Source organism: Psammomys obesus, unplaced genomic scaffold (assembly GCF_907164565.1).
Source record: "Psammomys obesus unplaced genomic scaffold, mPsaObe1.curated_primary_1811, whole genome shotgun sequence".
NCBI lineage: Eukaryota > Metazoa > Chordata > Mammalia > Rodentia > Muridae > Psammomys > Psammomys obesus.
The window spans coordinates 4,373,652-4,399,903 of NW_026596088.1; the positions used below are offsets into that span (position 1 = coordinate 4,373,652).

At 41.9% G+C, this 26,252-nt stretch overlaps 1 protein-coding gene across 2 annotated transcripts; it reads left to right on the top strand.

The window, feature by feature from the left end:
• The first annotated feature begins 1,529 nt into the window (after positions 1–1,529).
• Zkscan2 (zinc finger with KRAB and SCAN domains 2) lies at positions 1,530–23,889 on the top strand. Of its 2 annotated transcripts, none has more exons than XM_055627695.1 (7): positions 1,530–2,360; positions 3,188–3,374; positions 5,590–5,660; positions 6,006–6,156; positions 10,471–11,154; positions 16,590–17,081; positions 20,009–23,889. In XM_055627695.1, the coding sequence occupies exons 1-7, from the start codon at positions 1,962–1,964 to the stop codon at positions 20,929–20,931; spliced, it is 2,907 nt and encodes a 968-aa protein (XP_055483670.1). In that variant the 5' UTR covers positions 1,530–1,961; the 3' UTR covers positions 20,932–23,889. The 2 variants fall into 2 exon arrangements, with proteins under 2 accessions (XP_055483670.1, XP_055483669.1); XM_055627694.1 differs by having other exon boundaries at positions 6,030–6,156.
• The last annotated feature ends 2,363 nt before the right edge of the window (positions 23,890–26,252 follow it).

Consider the following 26,252-nt stretch of genomic DNA (forward strand, 5'->3'; position numbering starts at 1 on the left):
TCCATCCTTTTTATGGGATTTTTGTGAAGACCAGGCTCTGCTCAATCCCTCCTTAGTCTCTCCTTGGATCTCATCCCATGTAATGCTTCTTCCAAGAAACTTACCCAGACCTCTTACCTAGACCAAATCTAGAATGTGTTTCTTTTCTTGGAAGGATTGACTACAGTTACACAGAACATTATTTGTGGCTTATTAATGGTAGGGGGTCCTGGTTTTGCTTACTACCTATCACCATGTCTGATATGAAACCAATACTCAGCAAATACTATTTTTAAATGCAATTAAGACTAGCTGTGTGCTGGCTCCATCTATGCTCTGGCAGATAGGAGATGTACCCAGGGATTACCCCTGGCCTTCTTTCAACTTATGCCTTTTATACATACGGTGCTCAATGCTTCTGCGATGCTAGAATTAGTCAAACAATGGCGCGCGCGCGCGCACACACACACACACACCTTTGAGAAATGTCATTGCCATGTTTTCTAACAAGCTATCCTACCCCTGAGACTAAGATCTGCTTTGCCCATTAATGAATGCCAAGAGCCTAAAACACTGTCACAAAGTAGGCACTTTCAGGATGGGTATTCCTGAACCGGCAGGTTCTGGAACAACTGACTGTGAAGTTTTGCATCAGTAGGGGGATCTAGGCCTGGTCCTACGAGGTCCCAGACAGTCCTTTTGACCATGCTTGGCCACTCAGACCTTCCAGACCCTAGGGCAATTAAGAAATTCCCAAAAGAAAAATAAGACTTCTCCTGACCATTCATCTGGACAGAGCCAGCCACAAGACACTTCCCTCCCACCCCAAAACAAAGAAAAGGGTCCCCAGTTGGGCCAGGGCAGAAGGCACGGAGCAGAGCCATAGCTCGGTGAGTAGGAGGAACAGGGACACTACTTGTCTCCTTCCCACTCCCCTACTGCGGGCCAGGTTTGGATGGCTTGCGGGGAGCTGATTGTAATCCCTCCGCCAGACAAAGGAGTCCGTCCACCCTCCTACCCCAACACACCAACCCATACACCTTCGCACCCCTTCCACTAAAGAAGTGACTCCAGCCGCCAGCGGCGTCTGCCCGGCCTGAGGCAGGACGCTCCCTGCCGTTCCGCGCCCTGCTTCACACTCTCTGGAGGAACGAGATCCGACCTTAGCGTGTCCCTCCGCCCGAGAACACCCCCTCGCACCCCCTGTCCTAAAGTCCCTCGGCGGCGAGTCACGGTGCTGAGCGCTCTCGCGAGACTCCTCCACGCAGCCTTCCCCTTGCCCGCGAGGAAGCCTCGCTCGGGTCCGCGGTCGCGGGCGGCGCATGCGTGGCCGCGGCTCCCAGCGCCCCCCGCGCACTCCGCTGGCGGAGCTGACGAGGCTGCGCGCCAGCAGGTCGCTGCCCCCCGCGAGGCCTCGCACCATCCTGCTGCTGCTGCTGCTGCTGCTGCTTCCTCACCCTGGCCCAGGCTCTCGGCAGCCTCGTGCGGAGCATCCCCGAGCGCTGCAGGCGCTGCTGGGAGCCCGGAAGAGCCCGGCCCTGGTCCGGGACCCTCCTGCACTCCCGCCTCTGCTGGACACCTGCAGCGGCCTGGACCCGGGCCAGGACCCCTGGACCGGCCGCGCCTCCCCGGGGCTGCACGGACACACCCCCCTCCCGGCCGGCGCCTCTGCCCATCCAATCATCACTCCCCTGGGTTCCCTTTCAGCCCAGCGCCTGGTTTTCTTTCTGACCTTGCACCCTAAAGAACCTCAAGGGAGGGGGCGCATCATAATTAAATAGGAGGCCGGGTTTGCAGACTTTTGGGGTGGATGCACGCACATTCGCCTTTTCAAGAGCCTAGTACAAATTTGACTAATCAATCGAGTTCCTTGCTCCGTCGAACGTGCTGTCTTTTACCGTCCCATTGACGTCCAAGGACATTAAGTAGGGGGCCCTCGGAAGCTCCTCTGGGCCCTGACTTGGAGCTCGACCTGTTGGATCATGGCTACAGTCCTGAGCCCTCAGATGGACGTGGAAGTTGAGGAGTGCCTCATAATGAAAGTGGAGAGGGACTCTGAGTGGGCATCGGAGCCCATTCTAAAAGGATCAGGCAGCCCCGAATGTGAGTCCTTTCGTAAGTGCTTCAGGCAGTTCTCTTATGAGGACGTGACAGGACCCCACGAAGCTTTCAGTAAACTCTGGGAACTCTGCTGCCGGTGGCTGAAGCCAGAAATGCGTTCCAAGGAGCAGATCCTCGAGCAGCTGGTAATTGAGCAGTTTCTCACCATTCTGCCGGAGAAGATTCAGGCTTGGGCACAGAAGCAGTGTCCAGAGAGTGGAGAGGAAGCTGTGGCCCTAGTAGTGCATTTGGAGAAAGAGACCGGAAGACTGCGAAAGCAGGTGAGTGAGGATTTTAAAGTGAAAGGGGTGGGAAAGGCAGGTGAGCAGGGCTGCCTTGCTGGAAGAAGAGCTCATTATAGAAATAAATGGGACAAAAAAAAAAAAACCACTTCAAAAACTGGATCCCCCTAAAAGCAGATTTGAATTTCATATTAAATGGAGGGGAGAATTTTGGTTGAACTCTTAGCTTGCAAATTAAACTAAAATTATGATCTGTTTTTTTTTTGTAATCGTTGGTATAATGTTTCTACCAAAACTACATCCGCAGTAGTAAATAGTTAATGTCTCACAGGGCTTGGCTTTGGTGGGAGGGGGAGAAGCCATGGGGTTCTCCAGAATCTTCTCTAATCCTTTAATATTCCATCCATTGCCTTATGAAGTACTCTTAGTGCTGTGGTCCTTGGCACTCATCCAGTTTAACTGTCATTTTTTCAGTGTCCTTGCATGCTGGTATAGGTACTTTCAACACCCTTTTTTAACCTCATGAACTGCAGTGTTTGCCAGGTTTGTAGTTTCACCTTGCACAGGATGTGCTCAGGAGATGATTTTTATGAGTTTTCATGTCACTCGTGTTCTGATTAGTTTTCTGTGCACCTAATAGATAAGAGGACTTTGGAGTAATGACCCTTCAAAAAAAAAAAAAAAAAAGAACAAAAAGAGTACTCTTCTTTTCCTATAATTCCCAGACTTCTGTGAGCCCATTTCAGTATATGGAAAATTCATTCCTTCTCAGTTCTTGTATCTTTTAATGTCCTTTGTGAGGGATTTCACCCTGATTTGCAGTTCTTTTCCTCCATCTTCCCATTTATGATGGCTTTATTTTGCAGGTCAGTAGTCCCCTACATACAGAGAAGCAAGCCCCACTTGGAACTATGTGGGAAGTAGCTGACTTTGAGCCAGAGCAGCTGGAGACCCAGCGCAGGGTTGTTTCTCGGGAGAAAGCTGAAAGCGTCCACTCAGGACACCAGGAACAGCCGAACCAAAAAAGAGAGCATAGGCTGTTACCTAAGAATGGTAAGGACTCAAAGTACAGCAAGTTCAGAAACCGTCCAGATTTACATTGTACCCCTAACACTGTCACTTGCTCAGTATAGGTCTCTTCGATAGCCATTTGAGAAATAAATCGAATATTTGGAAAGAAATTTTTCATCTGCTTCAAGAGTCAGAAATATGTGCTACCCGAATAAAATGGAATCATAAAGATGGAAATTAGGGAAGCTTAGATTTTCTGGGGCAGCTTTAGATCTTGTTTTGTTATTTTTAAATCTCCAACATCAGTTTGTGTCTTTAGTCATGCCATGTGTATATGTGCTCTTGGCAGACTATAAACAACTTGAAAAACTGTTGAGAAATGGAAACAATATACTTTCGTTCCAAAACTTGACTCACAAGAGAAGGCATCCCAGGATGCTGTAGGAGAGGGATAAATAGTGACAACAGCATGTAGATATGAATACAGAAGGTCAAATACAAGGAAGGAACAAGCTGTCCTGTCCTTCCCAGTACAGTCTCTTTCCATCTCCGAAAGTGTGGGCTTCATCCCAGGCCAGTAGAGAGGTGTGGAAGGATCCTGTCAAACCGTCTGCCCCTACCGTGATCTTGGGCAAGCAGCATGGAAAGAAGGACTAATGCCTAAGATCTTAGGCTGAAAGAGGCAAGCAGACCTGAGTTCATAACCCAGCTCTCCCATTTGTTATTGTCGTGGCGTTAGGTTATTTCTCAAACTTTCCGACTTCTCATCTGTAAAAGAAAATAGCAGAGTCGTTAGTGTAGATGCAGTGGGGCGGTGTAAAATAGCCAGTGCATGCATGATAGTGTTCAGTAAATGTTATTTTCTCTCATAACGTCAAAATTATTTTTAAACTTCAATTCTGATTTTTAAAAGCTTTCATTGACAGGAAAGATTCACAATGGCCATACTGCCACAGCTGTGTGCAACCCCAAAGAAAAGAATGTATTGCAAATATTAGTAAATTCTGAGTTATTCGATGTGTTTTTTTAACATCAAAGATCCCTTTATCATGCATGTTAGATGGCTCTAATAACTTTAGCTGATAAATTTAGTGTGACAGCAAATACCAGTTTATAATGTTTTATCATCATTACCATCCATGATGATAAAAAGTGGGTTTTTTTTTTTTAATCTGTTGAAGACTGAGGAGTGGAGAACAAAAATTTGAAGGCTAGATTTCTCAGAAAGATGATGTTTCCAAGAAAATTATTTGGGGGTTTGTAAGATGGCTCAACAAGCCAAAAAAAAAAAAAATTCCTGTTAAGCCTGATGACCTGAGTTCAATACCTAGGACCCACATGGTGGAAACACACAAAGACACTCAGAATACACAGATAAAATGTAATTTTAAAAAAAATGCATTTGTTTACTTCTATAGAAAGTAGTAGCTCAGGCTTCTAAGATCTGCTCACAATTAAGTTATTCTTTCAGGTTTATTTGGAGGAAATACACCACTGAGATTGCTGTATAAAAAGTTCACTTTTCTCCTAGCCAGAGGGGCTATTGCTTAAATGCTCGTTGTGCCCGTTGCTGTACTGTTGGCTGTATTGGCAGGACTTAACCAAGTTAAACTGCTAACTTAAGCTAAGGATGACAAACTGTTGACTTGTATACCAAATGGGACTTGTTATATTTTACTTACAAAGAATTTTGCTTGAGATTTGGAGTTTTAGTTCCTGTTTTTGTGTTTTGCTCTTTGTTCTTAAAATTTAAGACTTGAGATTTCACAAAAGTCCCAGGTTTCTGGTGTCTTACTTTGGGTTTCCATTGCTGTCATTAACATCTTGACCAGAAGCAACTCAGGAAGGAAAGGGTTTATTTTCACTTCCATATCCACATCAAAGGAAGTCAGGACAGGAACTCAAACAGGACAGGAACTTGGAGGCAGGAGCTGATACAGAGGCAATGGAGCTTTTCATGGCTTGCTCAGCCAACTTTCATACCATCTGTGCCCACCTGCACAGGGGTAAAACTGTCAGCAATGGGCTCCCAGATAGTCCCAACCCTCTCTCATGTACTTTACCTGCTTGTTTGAGTCATGAGCCCAGCATTAGGAGAAGGTAGAGGTGGTCATTGCTCTGAACTCATTGAAAAAAAAAAATCTATTCCTCTCTGTGGGTTTTAATATACTCTAATTTCTAGAAAGGAGAAGCAGCACGAATTGAAGGACCAAAGTTCAGAATATTATGACAATAATTGTTTCTTCTCTTTTTCTAGCTCGCTCTTCTCTCTGGGTTCCTGTCCCAAGTGATGAGTGGAACACAGTAGACCAGGAGTTGACAGCCGAGGTAATTTACTCCCAGGCAAACTGTAATTGTCCTCCCTGGCCCTCCTTCTATTGAACTGGGTCACAGTTATTTTCTGTGCTTTTACTAGCCTACATTGTTTATACTTCTTCCAAGAGACTTTTTCCCTTCATTTCTTTTCCAGAAGCATTTGGACTCAGCCTGTCAGTAATGGAACTCTTTGCTGGATAAGCTCTCTTACGCTGTCTCTTCCTAATTATTTACTGTATCTCCCACTTAACTTGACACTTGATACGCACGTTTCCTTAACTCAGTTCTTCTCTAGGACCCTCTTGCCTTCATCCTTGGTTGATCATCCTTTGAAGACCTTTGCAGTTGTCTTGGTAGTCACTGGTGTTAGTATTGTTACAGGAACCAGTAAAAGATGTCCACACAGTGAGAAGCCTTTCCTACAAAAAGAGTGTGCATCAAGTTCCTACTCACAGAGATCTCTACCACGAAATCAGGAAGGAAAATGCAGGGAGCGTGGCTTCCCTAGGTAAGCATTCTTTCCTTCACAAGTAATAGACTGACAGACTTCTTAATATATTAATTCCTCCTGGTGATAAATAGTTGCTAATGTTAGGGCTTAAAGCAGCAGTTCTCAACCTGTGGGTTGTAACTCTTTGGCAAACCTCTTATCTTTTTAAAAAAAAGAGAAAAAAAACCCTACATTACGATCGATAACAATAGCAAAATTACAGTTAGGGAGTAGCAATGAAAATAATTTTATGGTTGGGATCACCACACACGAGGAACTGTATTAAAGGGCCTCAGCATCAGGAAGGCTTAATGGATCTCTGTGGATTGTCCAGGGTAGTCATGTATCTGTTCCCTTCCCTTACTCATGTACCCTCTCCAGTAAGAAAATTGTAATAGTAATTGGAACATTGAGCGGGAGTTAGATATGAATGCCAGTTTTATATTACAGGAAATGCAAACTCACATCCCAGCCTAAAGGAATGTGAAGTCACCAGTTCTTTCTACAGTTTGTTTTTATTTAACAATAATATCCTCAACACCTAACACAAGCTGCCTAACGGGTGGATGAGCACCTGTTAAGTATTTGTTGCGTGGGTAGAAATCTTAAGTTCTGAATAAAAAGTAAATCAAATTCGTAACCTCGGTAGCGTACTGTGAAGTATTTAAGCAGACAAGTGCCTAGGCACACATGACCGTTACAGTGTCGTGGTATGAGCAGGTCCTCAGAGGGCTGTCCTCGCCTGCTCTAACAGGAGAAGTGCTGTCCACTCATGTGCGAGTTTCATTCAGAAGTCAAAGACTAATGAGTAGCGTTATAGGCCAGAGCTGGGGAGGCAGCTTGTTCAGTAAAGTGCTCACAAGCATGAAGAGTTTGGCACTTAAAATCCACATTTTAAAAAGCCAGGGGTGGTGGCATGTGCTTGTAAACCCAGGATGAGGAGACAAAGACAGGCAGATCCCAGGAACTCACTGAGCCATCACCATAGCCTAACAGTGAAATTCTTATCTCCCAAAACACAAAAAAGGTGGAAGAGCTGGAAGGATTGCTCAGTTAGTAAAGTGTTCGCACGAAAATCTGAATTCAGTCCTCAGAACCCATGAGAGCAGGGGACACATTCTTACAATCCTAGTCCTGGGAGTGAAGCCTCTGTTTCAAGTGGTTCCTGAGGGCCCACTGGCAAGACAGCCTAGCCTACTAGATGAGTTACAAGTCAGTGAGAGAACTTCTGTAAAATGTGAAATAAAAGGTCAGGTGCAGTGGCATAGTCCCCAAAAGCCAGCACTCAGGAGGCAGAAGCAGCCAGATCTCTGAGTTAAGTTCCAGGCCAGCCAGGGCTGAACAGGGAGACCATGTTTCAAAACAGAAAAAAGGAGAACAGTGCCTGAGGAACAACACCTGGGGTTATTCTCTGAATTACACACAAACATACAAATTGTAGGCGCAGATGTGACTGATACCAGTTTATAACCAATGGGTATAAAACAAACATTATAGATACTATAATCCTGTAATGTCTGGTGAGTAACTGCTAGCCATACATACATTTAAATTTTCAGTTTTGGCCAGGCGGTGGAGGTACACACCATTAATTCCTGCACTTGGGAGGCACAGGCAGGGGGATCTCTGAGTTCAACGGAGAAAGTACCAGAGCAGCCAGGGTTACACACAGAAACCTTGTCAAAAATACACACACACACACACACACACATACACACACACACACAATTAAAATTCAGTTTGGAGAAATAGCTCATTGGCAATAGCACTAGCTACTCTTCGAGACAATGTGAGTTTGTTTGCTAGCACTCATATGGTAGCTCGCAACCACACAGAACTCCAATTCCAGGAGATCCCGGCACCCTCTTCTGGCCTCTGAAGGCACTATACATACATGGTATTTATACTCTTAACCTCTTTAAGCAAAACAGTTTCCCATTGTTATTTGTTATGTCTACATCCAAGTTTTTGTTTGAATATTTGTTTCTTCTGCCAAAATTTTCCAGACTTACCATTTAATTGGCAAATAAAGTTTCGTGTAATTAAAATGTGGAATTTTATTATTTCATATACATTATGCAGTAATAACCACAGTTAACACATCATTCACATAGTTAACAGGAAAGACACTTAAAATCTACTCTCAGCCAATGATAGGTATGAAGTACATTCTAAAATGTAAGCATTATTAGATTCCCCAGAAAATACCCTGCTTATTGCTCAAATATGTTCTTTACATCTGTCCATATTTCCACCTCTGGAAACCAGTTCTGGTCCTTTATACACTGAGAGTTTTTAAACATTCCACATAAAGCTGAGATGGTGTGATACTTGTCTTTCACCATCTAACTTATTTCATTTGATATAACTCCCTCTAGGTCCAAGGTATCTCCATTAGGATCTTCTTTCTCTAGTTTTCTTTTCTATGCTCCATTTTATAGATCAATTTTTCCATATTTTTAGATATAATTTATATCCATTTTTATTTTATCTCATGTGTATGAGTATTTTGCCTAAAGGTATGTCTGTGCATACATGTGTACCTGACACTCAGGGAGGCCAGAGAGGGCATCAGATCCCCTGAAACTGTAATTATAGGCAGTTGTTAGCCACCATGTAGGTGTTAGGAATCAAACCCAGGTCTTCTGGAAGAGCAGGTAATGATCTTAACCACTGAGCCATTTTCAAATGTTCTTTTTTCACCCATTGATAAATAGTTTGGGCCTTTCCCACACCTTAGGTATTATGAATGACATTCCAGTGAATGTCAGAGAGCTGGTGCCCCTGCAGTGGTTTGGTTCCCTTTACAAATATCTGCAGAAGTGAGAGGGCTAGGACACTGGTAGTTGTGTTTTGTGGTGTTTTCCGATCGCCTCCGCACTGTCCCACAATGGCTGGACGAGTTGGCCTTCACACCAGCAGCACATGGGGTTCACTTTCTACGCTCCTCTCCACACCTGTTACTCTCTGTCTTCTTGATCCTGGCCGTTCCAGCAAACGTGGAGTAACAGCGCGCGGTGGTTTTGATTTGCTTCCTCTGTTAAGTAGTGATGCCGAGTACCTCTTCATGAGTCTTTTGGCTATTTGCACATCAGATTCTTTGCCTATTTTTGATCAGATTTTTTTCTAAGAATTGTGTGATTCCTCGTACATTTTAGATTTTAACCTCTTACAGTATATACGGTTATAAGTATTTTTGCACATACCGCAGGATGTTTCTTCACTTTGCTTATTATTTTCCTTGTTGCGCTAAAGCTTTCATTTACTCTACTTTGGTTGTTACATAAAGTTTTTTCAAGACTAGTATCATTTTGCCTTTTTCCCCTATGCTTTCTTCTAGGAATTTTATGGTTTCAGGCCCCACATTTAGGTCCATATGCATGCATGGGGGTACATATATAGGTTAGCGGTCAGTGTGTAGTGTGGTCCTCAGTTGTCTTTCACCATATTTTCTGAGACATGGTCTCTCACTGAACCTGGAGATCCCTTTGCTGGGATTACAAGCACACGTCACCATTTCTGCCCTTTTCATGGTTATTGGGGGACAAACTCAGATCTTTGTACTTATATAGCAAACACCTTACCAACTGAACATCCTCCCCAGCCCTATGTTTAGGTACTTAATATAGCTCAAGTTAATTTCAAGTGGTATAAGGTAGTAGTCCAGCTTCATTCTTTTGCGTGTAGATATTCAGAAATGGAACACTTTCCATTTCTTTTGTCAAGATTAGTTGACCATATATGAATGGATTCATATTGTGTCTATTCTATTTTCTCTATTTTATGGAAACACAGTTCTGTATGATTAATATAGTTTAATATTCTTTACTTTTATAATAGCCCAAGGTGTATGTGTGTAAATGTATATATATATATTGAAACAAGGAAGAATGTTGGGACACATACATATAAGTAAAGGAAACAAATACTTTGTTAGCTGTGGTGGCTCAGGACTATATCCTAGCACTTGGGAGACTGAGGCTGAAGGATTGTTAGGAGTTTGAAGCTATCAAAGAGTTCCAGTCTAGCAAGGGCCAAGTATGATACAATATCATCCAAAAGAAAGAGTCAAAAGTACTGAACTATTTCTTGCCCTTGAGGGCATTCCTGAAAGAAATAGCTAAATGGACGCAGTACATAGATGAGACAAGATGATGTCATTTATAGATTTCCGTGCCAGAGAAGTCATTTAAATAACTGCAGAGTTTATGTTCCTGGATGAGGAAGGCTTTGGTGTAAACAAATAGTCCAGGAGAATGTGTTTCAACAGAAGACTGGGGTATGGAGTAATGATATCTATGCCTACTGTGAAATATGTTTCTCTTACTGTAGGAGGCACTGTGACTACATCTAACAAGGTAGCTCAGTTGGAACAAAAAAAGGAACGATGGACTGTAGGTCTACATTCCTCAAATAAGAGGAATAGTGTCCTGCAAAGCAACTACATCAAAGAGAAACCAGTGCGTGCTGTTCAGACCCCAGCAAGGAATGCAGGGAAAGTATGGCGAGAGCAGCAACAGTGGGGTTTAGAAGATGAAAAAATTGCAGGTGTGCACTGGAGCTATGAGGAAACCAAGACTTTTCTTGCAATACTTAAGGAATCTCGCTTTTATGAAACACTCCAGGCTTGCCCCCGAAACAGCCAGGTATATGGTGCTGTGGCTGAATGGTTGAGAGAATGTGGCTTCCTCCGAACACCAGAACAGTGCCGGACCAAGTTCAAAAGCCTTCAGAAAAGTTACCGAAAAGTAAGGAATGGTCACATGCTAGAACCCTGTGCCTTCTTTGAGGACATGGATGCCTTGTTAAACCCTGCAACCCATACTTCATCTACTGATAAGCCAAAGGCCGTGATCTCTCTCCCCAGACTAAAGAGAATTGGTGTTAGTGCTAAAGAACAGGTCAGTTTGATGGAGGAAGAAGGTGCTGAAGACTCGGATAGTGATGAAGTGGGCATTGAGTTTATACACAAGTCTGAAATTCGTGCTGCCCCTGTCCTGTTTCAAAATCTAAGTGGTAAGAATTGTACTGTTTTGTTTTGTTTTGTTTTGTTTTGTTTTGTTTTGTTTTTCTTGGTATGAAGATAGAAGCGTAGTCTTGTGGGGGAAATGGTAGATTAGGCTAATCCTGGAGAAGGCTGTCACACTTCATGCTGCTTCACGGTGATGCCCCACAACTAAAACAGCACTTGGGTGTTTGTTTCTGTCCTGAGTTCTGAGGAACCTAAAGGCTCTTTTTTCAGGTTAGAGCTCTGCATGGGTTTTTAATTATTTGAGGATCAAGGTAGAGAAATGATTCGGTGGTTAAGAGCACTGGCTGCTCTTACAGAGGATCCAGGTTTAGTTCCTAGCATCCACATGGCAGCTCACAACCGTATTGTAGCTCCAGTTCCAGTGATTCCAACACCCTCTCTGGCCTCTGGACACCAGGCACACAGATGATATCCATACATAGATGCAGGCTTTCATATATACATATAAATCACATTTGTTATATTCCTTCCTATGGAAGGAAGGTAAATGGAGCTAAAGAGTTGTAAATGTCTAGTATTATTTGAGAATTAGTATAATTAGTTGTATTAGATTATAATAAATAAAGATGTATTATTAGTCCATATAGTATAGGCAATAACAAACAGTGTAAAAAGGTAGAGAAAATGAAATACAAACTTTTTTCTGCCCAGTGTAAAAGACGATAAAAGATAATAAACGGATCACAAAACAGATGAGGCACATAAAAGCAATTGTAAGAGCCAGGCCTGGTGGCACACAGCTGTTACCCCAGAACATAGGAAGCAGAAACATCAAGAGTCCAAGGGCAGCCTGGACTATATAGCAGAACCCCTTCTCTAAATAAATAAATACAGAAACAAGATGTCTTGGTTGCTTTTCTGTTACTCTGAAGAGATACCAAGACAACTTATAGAAGAGTACATTGGAGCTGGCTGTCCTGGCAGCAGGCACGCAGGCATATTGCTGGAGCAGTAGCTGAGAGCTTACATTCTTATCAGCAGGTAGAATGCAGAAAGAGAGGGGTCCCACTAGATGCCAAATGTGGGCTTCTGAAACCTCAAAGCTTCCCCGAGTGACATGTCTTCTCCAACAATGCCACACCTCCTAACCCTTCTCAAATAGTTCCACCATCCAGGGACCAAGCATTCAAAATACGATCCTATGGAAGCCATTCTCATTCAAACCACCACATCCTACTTCCTGGTCCCATAGGCTTGTTGCCATATAATAAAATCCATTTTGTCTAACTTCAAAAGCCCCCATAATCTTTCAGTCTCAAGAGTCTTCTGAGAGTCAAGGCAGTCTCTTAATTGTAACCACCTGTAAGCTAAAAAAGCAAATTATGAGATAGAAAGACCTAGAGGGAACAGGATCTCTACAAGAAGAGCAACAGAACCAAGAAATCTGGGCCCAGTCTTTTCTGAGACTGATACTCCAACCAAGGACCATGCATGGAGATAACCTAGAACCCCTGCACAGATGTAGCTCATGGCAGCTCAGTCTCCAAGTGGGTCCCCTAGTAATGGGAACAGGGGCTGTCTCTGACATGAACTCAGTGGCTAGCTCTTTGATCACCTCCCCCTGAGTGAGGAGCAGCCTTACCAGGACACAGAGGAAGACAATGCAGCCAGTCCTGATGAGACCTGATAGGCTAGGGTCAGATGGAAGGTGAGGAGGACTTCTCCTACCCTTGGATTTGGAGAGAGGCATGGGACGGAGTAAGGGAGGGGACTACAGCTGGGGTGCAAAGTAAATGAAATATAATTAATATAAAAAAATAAAAATTAAAAAATAATCATAAAAAAGGAAGCCTGGTCTTTCTGCCTGTGTGGAGCAGATGTGAGATCTCAGCTACTGCTGTAGTGACAACGCCTGTCTGCCTGCTTCTGCACTCCTGGCCACGATGGTCATGAACTAACTCTCTGAAACTGTAAGCAAGCCTCAAATTAAATGCTTTCTCTTATTTAAAAAAAAAAAAAAGCAAATTATATACATCCAACATAGAATACCACAGGGGGGAAAAAAAAAATATATATATATATATAATCATTCTTTTTTGTTGTTTTTCTTTTTTAAGACAGGGTTTCCTCTGTGTAGCCTTGGCTACAAAGTGAGTAGACCAGGCTATCCTCAGACTCACAGAGATCTACCTGCCTCTGCCTCTGCCTCTGCCTCCCAGAGTGCTGAGATGACAGGAGTGCACCACCTCCCCCAGCTATATGTTATCATTCTTAAAAGGAGGAGTGGGGCCATAGTGAGGGAATACTTGACCAAAGCGAGACCAAATCTCAGCAGGCCAAACTCCACATTTGTAGTTCTATGTCTGATTTCAAAAGCCTTTGATGGCTCTTCTCTTCCTTTTTGCTAACCATAACACACTTCCCTCTGTTTACCTGGTTTTACTCCCTACACGCAGCTCTCCCTGGCAGAGAGCTGCCCCTGGGAGCATGGCCATGGTACTGCCAACATCTTGGAGTCTCCAACACAATCCACTTCACTTTTCACAGCTACCTAAAGTGGCCTCTCAGCGCCTCCATACAAGGACTTCCCTGCCAAATGCCTGTCCCCAGTGACTTTCCTTAACTGGGGAGGAAGATTCCATAGCACCATTACTTTTATATCCTTCATGACTCTAAAGCCAGAATCATGCAACTGAAGTTGCCAAGTATTGCTGCAAGCTTTGAGTGGAGTCTGGCCCTCTCCTTGAATTATATTTACATAAGCTTAGAATTGTTGCTTCTATTTGTTGAATAAGATTTCCTTTGTTTGAGGAACAGAAATCCTTGGCATTTCCTCTTTACAAATTGGAAGCTTACCTAAATGGGTGTTATCCTGAAGTCACCACTCTTTTGTTTTAATATTTATTTATTATTTATACAGTGTTCTGTCTGCATGTACACCGGCACGCTGGAAGAGGGCACCAGGTCTCACTATAGATGGTTGTGAACCACCATGTGGGTGCTGGGAATTGAACTCAGGACCTCTGGAAGAACAGCCAGTGCTCTTAACCTCTGAGCCACCTCTCCAACCCCAGAGGTCACCACTCTTTATTCCATTTCACATCAAGCCTGTCTTTAAAGTTCCATCTCTTTGAACACAGAGTTGGCTCCAGCATTACATTTTCTGCTGCCCTTTTTTCCTCAGATAGTACAATTTGTATTTCCTTTTTTCCTGTTGGCCCTTTTTTGCCATAGTCCCACATAAGAGTGATCACTAATAAGCACATGATTCATTCAATATTAAGCTGTCCTGAAATTTTCCTCTGCCAACAAAAAATCAAAAACTCTTTAAGTTAGCCTCAGGTAGATGCTTAGGACAAGGGCAAAGGCAGCACATTCTTTGCCAAAATATTGCAGGAATGGTTCCTAGCCCAGTGGTCTCTAGTTAATACTTGTTCCCCTCTGAAACCTCTTGATCTAAGCCTCCACAGTATGCATAGCTCTCAACACTACTGTCTTCCTGGCCCATTAAATACCACTTACAACATTCAACCACTTCCCTAGTCCAAAGTCTTCCACATTCCTCCATCACATCAGTACCTTATTCCTGGTACTAACTTATTATTTCCAACAGCTGGGAACCAGGTATTTAATATATGAGCTTGTGGGGGCCATTTGCATTCAAACCACCACACAAGAATAAGATGATATAAATAAATCTAAATATATCACTGATTAAAAATTTACCAAACCACAATTAATGCATTAAAAACAACAACAACTGCACATTCCTCATTATAGGAGATTTCACTCTAGACCAAAGATAGGCATTAAAATAAAAAGAGACTGCAAACCTGTAATCCCAGCACTCAGGACCTGACAAGAGGATTGTGGATTTCAGACTAGCTTGAGCTAGTCTTAAGATCTTATCAAAAAAGAAAAGAAAAGAAAAGAAAGAAAAAAGATACACCATGCAAATCTACTGTTAAATATTTGGGAACTAAGACATACAGAGTTAAACAGTTACACAGTTAATAACTGTGTAACAGTAGATATATTATGTAACTATACTGGGCTTCAGTTTTCTCCTGTGATATACGGGACTAAGAACTCACAGGGTTATTACTGTGTTCAGTGGGAATACAGGTGAAGGTACTCTGAAAAGGCTAAAATGTGTCACTGATACTACTATTATCTTTCCTAGTCCAGTGTAGGAAAGACGATAAATCCATCAACAAAATGAAAAAAATAAATCAGGCTAGGAAAGCTGGAAGTGTGTTCATGAGGACATGTGCTTAAAATAAGCAGGTCTGCTGACAAATGCGAGGACCGTAATGCATATACAGGTCTATACCAGTCTGAAAATATGAAAACACAAAGGTCAGGCTCTTGGGAATGATCTTAAGGGTAGGAATCCAGTAATGGGTCTGGAAGCATCCAATAAATAGTGAGGCTAGCTACTACTTATTCCAAAACACACAAAAAGCATGTTTAACAAACTACTCTGAAAAAAGTTTTATTCTGCTGTTTGTGCCATACATATCATACACTCTCTCAAAAAATTGGATGAGTTATCAGGCTCAGAGCTATTTGGACATAGCTCTCATTCTCAAGGAAAACTGATAAAAAGTGATAGGAACTTTCAGGCTGTTCTTTTGGGTTGTAATCCATTGTTCTGAACTACTTGGAAAAGACTCTTGGAGGGGGTTAAGTCCTTTTGTCTCCGTAGCAATGGCAGTGTGAGTGACTACACTTACTCTTCCAAGTAAACTCTAAAACCCTTTTGGAATGTTGGCTGTTCATTTGAAAACTGATGTCTATGCAACTTGAGTCTTTGTATCCAGAAACACAGCATCTCATTTTTTTCTAATTATTATAATGTCTTTGAATAAAGAATTAATAGGTTTTTTTTTAAACATAGACTTTCCTGCTTTTTATAAAACTTGTTTCTGGATATTCCATGTTTCCTGTTGCTATCATGAATAGGACTTTAATTATGATTATCTTTATCCTTGAAAAGTTCATTCATGTATACAATTAAATATGATCATTTCCCTCCAACCAGTCCCATGTCAACTCAGCTCTGTTTTATCTACTTACATTTATTTACTTACTAGTCCACTAGGTCCAGTTAGTGTTGTCCATACGTGCATGGCTAACCTACCAGTGGGAAAACCCTCAAAAAGAGAACAGTTTGTCCACCTCCTGAAGCTGTCAAGTGCTCGTAGCACCCAGAGAGAGCGTATGTGTGTATGTGCACGCACACATACCCATACGCACGCATACATCTATGCTAGAATTCTGGCTGGTGGTGTAGGTCTTCTGCAAGTAGCCACACCTGCTGTGAGTTCACGAGTACACTCGCCTGTCATGTCCAGAAGACAGTGTCTCACAGTAGTCCTCCCTGAAGAGGACTTATTCCATTACACTGCATAATGTGTGTAATAGAGAAGCACCGGGATCCTTTTCTTATATCTTCAACTTTATTCCTAAATGGCAGGTGTGCACTGGGGCTATGAAGAAACCAAGACTTTTCTGGATATCCTTCGTGAGACCCGGTTTTACGAAGCCCTTCAGGCCTGTCATCGGAAGAGCAAATTGTATGGAGTTGTGGCTGAACAACTTCGAGAGTGTGGCTTTCTCCGGACACCAGAACAATGCCGAACCAAGTTCAAAAGCCTTCAGAAGAGTTACCGAAAAGTGAAGAACGGACATGTTCTGGAGTCCTGTGCATTTTACAAGGAGATGGATGCCCTAGTTAACTGCCGTACACCTGCCCTTCCCACCGGCACCTCAGAGGAAACCCTGTCACTCCCAAGGCAAGAAAGAGGACATATTGAGGTTGAACCCCAAGAGCCTACAACCTGGGAGCCTGAGGAGAACTTACAGGAGGCAGTGTTAGAAGATTCTGGAAGCGAGAGAATGAGTGAGGAGGAAATTATAGAAGAGCCAGAACTCCAAGGACCTATAGTCCTCCCACAAAGCCCAACTGGTAAGGGTCATGGGGCTCTTAGTCAAAGCAAGGAGAAAAGGTGACTTTCTGAAAAATTAGCACACCTGGCGCATAGCTCATGCATGTTTCTTCACTCAGGAGGTATTCAAGTGCTGTGTACTGTTCAAGGAACAGGGAACTAGAACTAAGTAAAATGAGTCCTGTTCTCATGGTATTCCCCTAACAAGGAGGAGCTCAGCTCTTCACATTGTGTAGTCTCCGACTTTGGGACTTTAGCCTTGGTTTCTATCTTGGTGGGTCAGACAGTGTTTTGTTTCTGAAAATACTATAGAGAAGAATGTGAGATTCTACATTTAAAACTTGAAGGAGGAGGAAGGTCAATTAATGTCAAATCAGAACCCTCTCGCTATTATTGTGTGTAACATGCATGAGAAAAAGAATAGGCACAAACAAGACGAGAGGCTTTATTCTGGTCCTGAGCGCCAGCAGCCTGCTTCCCACTGCCACTGGGTGTGCTCATTGGCAGCCAACTACTAGCTTAAGCATTAAACATATCTAAAACCCCACACTCAGCATTTACATGCAGGTAGATGACATGGCTTGCAGGTAAACTGTCACTTCTGCCTGCCTTTGCTCTCATTGTCATAAACTTTGGTCTAGTTCTGTCTTTCCCTGTTTATTGCCTAGACTGTAAAAGTCTCAAAACCAAATTTTTTCACCCATACATATTTTTTTGGAGGGGACAGGGCTCCAACTGTAGCCCAGGCTGGCCTGGAACTCATGATGCTCCTGAGAACTCATGAGTTCTCAGATTGCAGGTATGCGCCATCATGCCCAGCTTCTTCCTGTGTTTTGATTAAGACATCCTTAATCTGGGCTCATGTGCCACATCAAGGCATATGTGCTAGTATTTTCTTTCTCTAGGCTTTCTTTGAAGCAAAACTTCGCTGTGTTCTACATGCTCCTTAAGTTCTCTCATATCTAGTCCAGGGCTCATGATCTACTCCAACCCAACATTTTGAACATATTTGGCTCTATAGATCTGTTTATCTAAATTCTTTCAACTCCCATACTTTGTCTTATGGCACCGAACACTTCTATGTCTTAAACCAACCTCCCATCAGGAGTGAGCTCCTGAAGGGTGGGAGGTATGCCTTTCTGTGGGCACAGGATGTGTCAGAATGTTAGGGATTTTGCACTGATTTCTTGAACCCAGCGTTTCTGGTTTGCCTGAGTTAGTTAAAGAGGCCCAGTAAATGGAGTTAATGTCCAGATATAGCAGAGCAGGACTTTATACATATGCTGTCTGGTAATATTTATATGAGAAATCATAAAGAGTAAGTCCAATATAACTTCTTTCTTTAATGTTATTTGTTTATTTTTCTTTGTGTGTGTCTGTTTGCCTTCATTTATGTCTGTGTAACATGTACATGCCTGGTGCCCACAGAGGCCAGAAGAGAGTAATTGGAGTTACAGATTGTTGAAAGCTATAAACCCCAGGTCCTCTGGAAAAGTAACCCATATCTTAACTTCTGAGCCATCTCATCAGTCCTGACTACCTTTTTAATAACTATAAAAAGAATTCCTATGAATATTATTTTTAGGTGACTTCCAGGGTACAGTCAAATTTTCACTTACCGTCTGAGTCAACTAATAGTCTGTGATTTCCTCTAAATCCCAGAACAATGTTGGATCTAATAAGAAAACCTCAATCTGGGAATGGAGGCACACACCTGTAATCCCAGCACTCAAGGAGACAGAGGCAGGTGATCTCTGTGAGTTCAAGACAAGCCTAGACTACAAAGTGAGTCCAGGACAACCAAGGCTACACAGGGAAACCCTGTCTCAAAAAAACAAAAACAAAAAAAAAACTTAAAAAGGAGTATTAATTGATAATAACATCACTATAGTTTTTATATATGTTAATGAACTGACTGTTGGCTACCCTTCTCTTCCATCTGTGTGTGGAAGGGAAATCATGTTGACACCTACAAGTAGGAACAAGATGGTATAGTACATGCTTAAGAACAAGGGTTTGGGGATCAAACCTAGAATAAGCCTAAGATATTCAGCTTTTGAAATATTTATGGATGGCAATAATGTGCCATTTAGAGTTTGCATAAAACTAGTCTGAGTAGAGAGCAGAGATTGTGTGGGAATAGAAATGAAATTGGATTAGTCATAAGATCATTGTTAAAGGTCAGTAAGTAGTTCATGGGAGTTCTTCATACATATTACACTGTTTATTCTTCTGTATGAGTGGAATTTCCCATAATTCAAAGCTGATAACAAAAACTTTCTTAACAAGTAACTAGGATATTGCCAGAACCAAATTATGTCATTTCAAAGTTTCTGTCTCTTCAATATATCATGCTTCCCATAAAACTTCACAGAGAAGTTGAATCCAAGATGTACCTTATAATGAATAGGGTGTAATGAAAGAGTAGAAAAATCTAGTTTTGGAAACAGTAAAAAGTAAAATGTTTGTGTTATTGTAGTCCATGAAGTAACCAGAAAAACAAGCTACAAGATAATGAGAAAAATAGTACTCTAGGCTAGAACCCAAATAGCTATTGAAGATTTTAGAAATAGCTTGAGGAATTTGGACGTGTCCAAGAGTTTATTCAAATAAGTTATACTGTAATATCTTAGTATAGATGTGAAAGAAGAAAAAAAGAATAAACTATAACTTTAAGGAGATAAACCAAGTAGTTGCTAAGCTATTCAGGATACAGATGGAGTATGGTAGCTTGGTCTGTAATTCTGTTCAAAAAATTTTTGAGAACCCACACTGTAGCAAATGTCATTCATCTGTCTATAAAACTGAAAGCATGTAAAGCGTGGTGAATCAGTTAGTTCATTGTATATGGCCATAAACATTAGAGGATCATAAACATTGTAGGCCTGGTTAATTGTTTTGTTAATACTGTACTTTTGTGAAATTTTATTGTCTTTTTCTTTTTCAGATTTTGAAATTGGAAGTAATATTAAGGAGGACCCAACACAGGTAATATTTAAGGACACAGAGCCCCATAGGGCATTAATAGAAAAGTCCAAAAGATTTGTTTCCCAGAATACCAACCCCAGTAAATATTGTAAAAGGGAATGCATCTCAGGAAGACAATGGGAAAACCTTCAAGGAATTAGACAGGGAAAACTGATGTCTCAACCTAGAGATACAGGGAAGGCTGTGGTGCATCAGAGGCCTTTTGTGGGGAAGAGACCATACAGACATTTTAAATATGGAGAAAACTTTGGAAGGAGTGCTCGCCTCATGTGCAGGATGACCCACCAGAAGGAGAATCCTTATAAGTGTGGTGTCTGTGGAAAGTGCTTCGGTAGGAGCAGGAGCCTAATCAGACATCAAAGAATCCACACTGGGGAAAAGCCGTTCAAATGTCTTGACTGTGGGAAAAGCTTTAATGACTCCTCAAATTTTGGAGCCCACCAGAGAATCCACACTGGAGAAAAGCCATACAGATGTGGGGAGTGTGGCAAATGCTTCAGTCAGAGCTCAAGTCTTATCATCCATCAGAGAACCCACACTGGTGAGAAGCCCTATCAATGTGAAGAGTGTGGGAAAAGCTTCACCAACAGTTCTCATTTCAGTGCCCACCGCAGAGTCCATACTGGAGAGAACCCCTACAGATGTGGGGACTGTGAGAAGAGCTTCAACAACTGTACAAGATATCGAGAACACCAGCGAATCCACGCTGGAGAGAAGCCCTACACATGTGCCCAGTGTGGCAAACATTTCAGTAAGAGCTCTTTCCTCGCCAAACACCGGGAAGTACACCTGAGAGAAAAGCTACTGCCGTACTCTCCCTCTGTGTATGCCCCGGAGAACCTGCTGAAGGGGAAGAGTGATGAGTTCAGGAAGGCCTTTTGACAATGAGCTTCTCTTTCCACATGCCCCTTTAGCTGTCTTATCTTTGTCTCACTCTTGGAAACAATCTTTTCTTAGCTATAAATTGCAGCTCCCAAGACAGGCCTGAGAATATAAATAAGCTAGGATTTCATCTGTTCTCACCCATTCTAAAGTGCTCAGTCTGTCTCCTGTGAGTCTTGACTATTTTAATAAATGAGATGATAAGTTTTTTGAGTTGAGAATAAACTTCTCACTAAAATGTTGAGGCTAACTTCCAAAGCTGTCCCACATGGGTGAGAGTTCTTTTCAAATACATGAATGGTGAAAAGCTTTTGTGGTGTTATCTAGCATCCATATGAGATCTTGGCAGCAACTTGACAATGGATTTTCATCGTATCTGGGTAGAACTTCTAGAAGTTTGATCAGAACTATATCAGATCCATCTTGGTTTTGAGGGTACAAAAGGAATGTGGAAGTTTTACAGCTGCCTTCAGAAGTCTGTATTAAGAAGTTGATCCAAATAACTAGGATTTAATTCCCTGTGTTATTACTGAAGGGATGTTGCTAATACCTTGTCTTCCACCAAGAGAAGCACTTGCTCACCCTTCATCTCCCTCTCTGTTTCTGAAGACTTAAATCCTGTGTCAGTTGCTTCTCTAGTGACAAGTAATCCTTGTACTGTTCATCATAAATCTGTACTTACCTCTTAATTGTTCTGGGTGCTCTTGTCTGACTCTCTGGGCTACCTTGGCCCACTCAGATGGGAGAGGATGCATGTTAGTGCTGTCTCATTAAGAGACAATCAGATTTCAAAGCCTAGTTCTACCCATCATTTCTCTGACTCAACCTAGAGCAAGACCTACCAGTATGTTGGCAGATTTCATATTGCCTATCTCTACATTTCAGTGTACTATAATAGTGTTTCTAAAAGTTCAAGGCTGTAAGGAAGAAGGAGATGAGACCTGAAGTACTCAATGGACTCTTTAGGCCTGCTTTAGATCAAAGAGCTACCTCAGTCCAGACTGCTTTCCAGGGTTGACTGTTATACACCCTAGTCTCTGGTTCTGAAGCTTCTAGTTCCTGTTTGTAGGATCTTAAACCTGACTGTAGAGCCCTAAATAATTGTACAGCTCTATAGTTCACTCAGTGAAAGTAGAACTACTTATAAACTTCCACTCTAGAGCAACACCTTATTTTCCCCATTTTCCTGTTCCTCTAGGGGGAAAAAAAATGTCTTTGAAAATCCCCTGGTATTAATCAGGTATATGTTGTCAGGAAGTTTCTGATGGGGAAATAGTTAACTTGCATAGAATTACAGATGAAATTCAGGAATTTGATCTTCCCAAATCAGTTACTTGAAGATGAGGCCTGTTGCATTCATACCTTTAATACATAGGTAACCCAGTGTAGCTTTGCTTTGGGGAGGGAGAAGTTCCAAGTATAGTAGAAGGAGGACCATAGTCAGGGCTGTTCCTAGGTTGTTCTCCTCCTGTAAGATGCTCTCTTGTTGAAAACATCTAGAGATAATTTGGTTTTGTTTTTGTTTTATAAGACAGGGTTTCTCTGTGTAGCATTGGCTATCCTGGGTTCACTTTGTAAACCAGCCTGGCCTCTAACTCACAGAGATCCACCTGTCTCTGCCTCCCTGCATGCTGGGATTACAGGCGTGTGCTAACATGCCCAGCTAGAGATGATATTTTTATGTGAGTATATTTGAATCTTTTGAGACCTGTTCAGCAAAGTATCAAAGAGTGTAGACACTGTAAAAAGAAAAGCGCTTTATGGTACCAACATAGGATATAGCCTGTTGGAAGGCAAGTGACTCAGGTAAATGCTGGTAACTGTTTGTGATGCGTGTTTGTTGGAAATGTTATAATTGCTGACAATTATAACAGTAGCTTATTTCCTATGTATTGTCTGACTTAGAGACTTCTAAGGGTACATGGAGCTTCATGTTGGAACTGTGCCTAGACCAGTAAGATTGTGTGGTGCCAGTGGGCTTGTGCTTATAATTGTGTAGATGTTCTGAAATTCCAGCTCTAGAAAAGATGCACATTAGTATAAATTGCCACTTAGAAACATGTACACAGGATTGATATTTATATGGAAGCATGATTCAGAACGTAGATGACTTGTTCACCGATATTTATGTACTGTTATGTATACAACCATGTTGTAATCACAGGAATACAGAATTAGTGGGGGCCATGGTGGCTGTGCTCCAGCAAGGAAGTGTTACAGCAAGATATTCTAATTAAGTCCAGGGTGATGGTCAATCACCCCATCTGGAGGAATTGCAGTCACATCCTAAAGACTTTCTGTAAATTGCAAATAGAATATCAGTTTGGGCACTGCTGATTGACATACTCTCCCAGCAAAAGGAAAGATCCAGGGCCTGATATGTCTTCACCACAAAGTGATTGTCTCCTATGTCTAAGACATAGCTGGGGTGAGTTACCTACAATCCTAATCATAAAAAATGTTAGGATGTGTGTTAATCTAGTGGACCTTATGTCAGTTTTTAAGAAACAGATCTTCCTACCATCATAAACCAAGGTGCTTGTTTATGTGTTTCTCTTTTGTCAGCGGATGTGTGAGTTAGAATGAGTGATCACATTATGAGTAGTACATCATTACCACATCTCTGTAATGATCCATAGGTCTCAAGACCAAGGACTTCAAGGAGGAAAACAACAGGTTTGTTTGTTTGTTTGTTTTTAAGTCTTATAAACACTGTGATTTTTATAACTTGCTGCTTCTCCATTGCTGTTCTGGCTGCTGGAAAGCTCAACAGAACACCTCAACCAACTACCTACACCTATTTATTTGACTCTGTCATATTTCTTTGGAAATTGTCTCAAGTCCTGTTTTTGAATAATGGTGTGTATATAAACAGATTCTTTATTTTCTGCCATTCTGTCCAAGACATTTTAGAAGCTGTGTTTGTATTTCCCTCCTAGGCTTTCATTGATTTTCACAAATACCTCACTAATTTTTACTGATGATTTTGTTATATATATATATATATATATATATATATATATATATATATATATATATATATATATATAACCTAATTCATTTGTCTGGGAAGAGACATGTTTTTTGTAAAGAAGAAAACTCACATGTTAAACAAGTCAGGGCATCCTGCCGCTGAGGAATGTGTAATAGACCAGAAGCCAAAAGAAAAGTTTAGTATTGTTGCCACTTCCTTAATATAATCTGGTAAACCAAAACTTCTCTCTTTCTGATTAGTTAACTTAATTTCCAAAATTGCAGCAGTTCTCATGTTCATGAAGCCGTTAAGGAATCAGGCCAGACTCATCCCCTGGCTGTTCACTGGATGCCATCTCTGGGCCACATTGAGTCCGTCTCATACTTTAGTAAGATGGCAGCAATGCCAGCCCAGCTTTCTCAGTAAGGAGAAAGGACAAGCCGCTTGTGTTCAGAATCTGGAAAGCCTTTCCTTTTCCCCATCACCCTGAGAGCCAAAGGTGAATAAGAAGAGTGAAGAAAGTCTTTTGTGAGTATGGTGCTCACTGACAGACAAGATTCATGGATTAGGAAAATCCCAGTGGAAGGAGCAGCTGAGTGGTTTGTGTGGTCCAAAGCCTCCACCTGCACCTGAATGCATTCCAAGACCAAGTGTAAATGGATGTCTGTCTTCATTTTGTATTAATGTTCACCTAGATGTCTACTTGAAAGCTTGTGTTTGAAATATCCACAATAAATGGCTACCTTTGGTTTGCTATAATTTGAAGGCTGTCTTTATTTAGAAAAATTAACATTTAAGAAGTTCAAGGCCAATCCTTGTAACTAGTAAAAAGAACTTGAGTTTCATGCCAGTTCACAGCTGCCCCCCATAGCCAACAGAAAAGGACATGTTGTGAATCCACAGCAGTCCCAGTACAGCAGTCCTCTGAACTGCCATACTGTTACTCCAAATGATGGTTTGCTTTACTTCCAGGGTAAAATTGATGTTGAACAGACATACTGCTTGTGCTTCTGATGAGACTTTCATGCCAATCTAACTGGAAGAAACCATAGCTGTTTCCCTAAAGCTACGATTGTAGAAACTAAACTTTATTCTGTTAGGGTGTCCTGTTGAGCCTGATGAGTAGATTAACACAATGCAGACAGCAGAAGCGCTTACAGTGTTTTGTGTGTATGTGAGAGGGTCTTCCAGATAAAGGCCTAAAACAGTAGTAAAGCCTAAGTGCTTGACTGCCAGGCAGAAGAAACAGTACTGATTATGCAACATCACTAGGATGGGAGAGCCAAAGGGAGACACATGATTTTAACAAAATCTGTATAGAGTTCTCTCAGCCCCAGATGCCCATCTTCCGTCATGATAATGTACTTGGTGAGGGAGAGCATCTTCACATCGGTACCTCCTGCGTCTTGAAGAAGGGTCAGAACACCCCCTCTTGCACTGGCTATTTTCCAAGTGCTTTTAACCCAAAATACCCTATACCAAGAAGGATGCCTTCATTGGAGGTGGACCGTATTGCTCTTTTTTTATTGGGGGGAGGGGGAATACAAGGTTTGTCTAGCCCAAGTTTGCCTAAACTCTTTAATTCTTCCATCTCAGCCTAGTGTTGAAACTACAGTTGTAAGCTATCAAACCTTTGACAATATTCCTTGACTAATGTTTTGGTAGGAAAAGTTCTGTGGTTTCCATATAGCCCATCTCACCATAACAGCCATGTTCACTGACCTTTGAATAAGTGCAGAAGGTCAGCTGCTTTATGGGTCTGTATTCCCAGTTACACATGCAGAAACCATAGGAAGAACAGTAGGGTGGCTCAGTCCGCTCACTGAACACACAGTGGATTCCATTTGAAGGGTTTCTCTCACAAGGTTTTATCAGCTGCTGTTTTATGTGACAAAGACTTCCAAGAATTTAAATTGCTGAGTCACTACAGAGTGCCAATATCTAGATTGCCTCTTTAGTGAGTGACCAAAAAGATAAAGGTCATAGTCAGGCATGGCAGACACCTGACCTTTCCTTATAGACTCCTTACAGAGTCTATGGTAACTTGGGTCTGGCAATTGAACACCAGATCTCAAGTGTCTATGGGTAGTACATTCTGACCTTTCTATAAAGCAAACACTAATCCACATAATGTGGGATTAAAAGGATGAATTCATACCCATCCTGGGAGATTACAGTTGAGAAACTGAAGTGAAAACTGGATTGTGAAACTTAATCGTAAATTTAAAGTGAAAAATTATAATAAATGTCTTTCCCCATTTTAGTGGAAGACAAATGAACACGAGCCAAGGCAAGAAACATAATATTGTCACTTACTCAAAAACTAGACCCTGAAGTCAAAGCTCAT

Bases quoted from the DNA above. Each gene is read 5' to 3' on its own strand.
- Zkscan2 (XM_055627695.1), top strand. From the start codon at position 1,962: ATGGCTACAGTCCTGAGCCCTCAGATGGACGTGGAAGTTGAGGAGTGC. The intron at 2,361-3,187 runs GTGAGTGAGGAT...TTTATTTTGCAG, and splicing joins CCGGAAGACTGCGAAAGCAG to GTCAGTAGTCCCCTACATAC. The intron at 5,661-6,005 runs GTAATTTACTCC...TTGTCTTGGTAG, and splicing joins ACCAGGAGTTGACAGCCGAG to TCACTGGTGTTAGTATTGTT.